Source organism: Urocitellus parryii, chromosome 10, assembly GCF_045843805.1.
Source record: "Urocitellus parryii isolate mUroPar1 chromosome 10, mUroPar1.hap1, whole genome shotgun sequence".
Taxonomy (NCBI): domain Eukaryota; kingdom Metazoa; phylum Chordata; class Mammalia; order Rodentia; family Sciuridae; genus Urocitellus; species Urocitellus parryii.
Genome location: NC_135540.1, coordinates 69,999,237 through 70,002,050, shown reverse-complemented (window position 1 = coordinate 70,002,050; position 2,814 = coordinate 69,999,237). Strand labels below are relative to the sequence as shown.

Genomic DNA, 2,814 nt, shown 5'->3' with positions numbered 1-2,814 from the left:
ATAGTAAATAATGAGTTGATTTATTTCCTTTTCAGTCTGTACCTAAAGTAATTATATAATTTATATTGATAGCACATATTGATATCTGCTACCATGCTATCTAAAGAAGCAGTATTCTGACTTGACTTGTATTAATTATCTTCCATTAGAAATACATCTTCATTGGTGAAGAATTTTCACCTTAAAGAAAAAATCACCAATTCCTGCTAGGGAAAGAGTCCTGTAACAGGGGAGAGCAAGGAAGAAATTCATTATATGGGCTACTATCAGTGCTAAATGCATAAATGCTAAATGCAGATGCCGATGCTATTTGGGGGGGAATTCCATCATCTGTGTCCTGATCATTCCGAGGAGGGTTTTTTCCAGAGGTGAAGAGCTGCCTGAATTCTGAAATGTAGTCTGGACTCCAAGGAGTAATCTTTGTAGTTGTTTCTTGCAGTTTCTAGGAATTTTATGGCCTTGTCAATTTCCCCTTGGCTTTTATATAAAAATGCCAACTCAAACAGAGTGAATGGCACTAAGTAGTGGTCATACTTCAGCTGCTTTTCACTTTCCACAACATGATTGAAACACAGTTCGGCTTGCATGGGCCGCTGCAGGTTCTTGAGGCAGCATCCTTTAAGTAACTGCACTAAGCACTCGTCATCTACAGAGTAGTCGCTAAAGTTTTGATTTTGTAAAGCTGCCTCAGACATTTCAACGGTTACCAAGAGATTTTCAGAAATGTCTTTTCTTTTACCCACTATTGAAAAACCATTCCAGACATACATCATTTCCAGGGCTGGCAGGACCAGCTTTACAGGGTCAGGCAAGGAGGGGGAGTAACAACGAGCCTTCCTCACTGCAAACTTCTCAGTAGGGAGAGATTTACCAGCAATTCTCTGCTTCAAGCCATCCACCTGTCTGAATAAAGTTACCACATTCTCATTAGTTGCCACCACATCTTCCTCAGGAAGCATACTCAAAATTGCAGCTTTCAAAAATACATATGTTGCCTTGGACCATTTACTCTCTTTGCAAAGCAGATCTGAATAGTAATACGCCTGCATCCAGTTTTGTTGGAATACATAAATCCACATTAGCTCCCAGTAACAGAGATGGTGAAACTGTTTCCATTCTTCTTGAACTGAAATGCATTTTCGAAATATCTCTTGTGCCTCTTCAATATTCCCTTTCAGCAACTGGATTCGGGCATGATAAAACAACATGAGTGAGCCGTTTGGAAACTGCTGGAGGAAGGGTGCAAGGAGACTCTCTGCTTCCCCAACATTCACTTCTCCTGTACCAAGAATGAGGGAGATATAAGTGTGGAAAGCCAGGATGGTTAGACAGCACAGTGAAGACCTCATGCTTCTTCCCGATGCACCTTCCCGAAGCTGCAGGAGGCCCAAATCCCTGTTTCCAGAAAATCCAATAAATTCTAATAATCGGATAATCCTTGCTGGTAAAAGAGACAGCATCAAGTTAAAGGCCCCTGTTCCAAGCTTGACACCTCCTTCAAACTCATAGAAGAATTCTTGCTCCAGTTTATTCTTCTGAATTACATGCAGGATAGAAAGACATTCTTTATATATTTGGTAACTTGTTCTAATTTTGAGTCCACCTTTGATGAAGTTGATCATATTTTCATCCTGCACAAAGGTGAGTGCTGCTTTCTGTAGAAGACACTCAGCATAACAGATTTCAGCATGCATTTCTTCTTCACTCAGCTGTTCCAATGATCCTCGAGAAAGAAGACTTGAAAAAGATTCTACAACTGTGCATTTTTTCCTATATTTTTGGCAGGTTTGTAAAGCGTCCTTCATGGCAGAAATGCCTTTTTGGATGTCCTGTTGCTCAAAGGTCATGACAGCCTGCAACAACACAATGGTACTGTAACCCAAGGCATGGTACATACTCTCCTTAGCCCCTGGACGAAGCAATTCTAAGGCATCTGTAAATCTGTTACTTAGAAATAAATTCAATGCCACTGCACATTCTTCTAGGCCACTCTTGAGATCCACTTTGGTCGATGATGAACTGCTTGAACTTGATGTTCCAAGCTGTCTGGATGCCCGTTTGGTATCATATGATGCAAAGTGAAAGCTATTTGTTGCCATATCTGGTTGAGGAGACATAGAGATGGTTTCCAAGGCATCTTCAAAGGTATCCTCATCAGCTTCCAGCTCCACTCGGCTGCCTACAAGCGCCATGTTCCTTTTTCGGCTGCGGCAGCCCAAATACCAATCAAGAAACTTATAAGGTACTCTATTTCTTCGCTGGGTGCTCAACCAAGGGCTGGTGAGAGAGGAAGGAGCAGGAGGGCGCTCCCTCCGACTCCTGGGCGGGGCGCGCACACCGGAGCGCGTGCTTTCCCCGCCCCCGGCGCTGTCGGACCAGCCGAGCATCCATTTCAATTTCATACAATTTTCACATATAAAAATATTATTATTATTTTGCTTTCTTTTTTTAATTTTTAAAAAAATTTTATTAATTTAAAAAAAATTTTATTAATTTTTAGTTTTGGGTGGACACAATATCTTTTATTTGTATGTGGTGCTGAGGATCGAACCCATTGCCTCATGCATGCCAGGCAAGCGCACTACCACTTGAGCCAAATCCCTAGCCCTTACTTTTTCTTCAATGTTTTCTTACAAATGTAGGAAAGATTCTTGATTTGCAGGTCATACAAAAACAGGCTGGGTTTAACCCATAGGCTGTAGTTTACTACTCATGGCCTAGATTAATTATTTGAGCTTGAATTTAGAGTTCAAGGATAATGTGGGTTATTCTCTCTGGTTTCCTGCTTAATTGTTTCTCTATTTTACAAGGGAA

The 2,814-nt window shown here is 41.1% G+C and overlaps 1 protein-coding gene across 1 annotated transcript; it reads right to left on the bottom strand.

The window, feature by feature from the left end:
* Positions 1-341: 341 nt before the first annotated feature.
* Positions 342-2,300, bottom strand: LOC144257285 (tetratricopeptide repeat protein 39B). Its single transcript, XM_077803473.1, has one exon. It carries the CDS (start codon positions 2,190-2,192, stop codon positions 342-344), a length of 1,851 nt encoding a protein of 616 aa, XP_077659599.1. The 5' UTR covers positions 2,193-2,300.
* Positions 2,301-2,814: the final 514 nt, after the last annotated feature.

Bases quoted from the DNA above. Each gene is read 5' to 3' on its own strand.
- LOC144257285 (XM_077803473.1), bottom strand. From the start codon at position 2,192: ATGGCGCTTGTAGGCAGCCGAGTGGAGCTGGAAGCTGATGAGGATACC.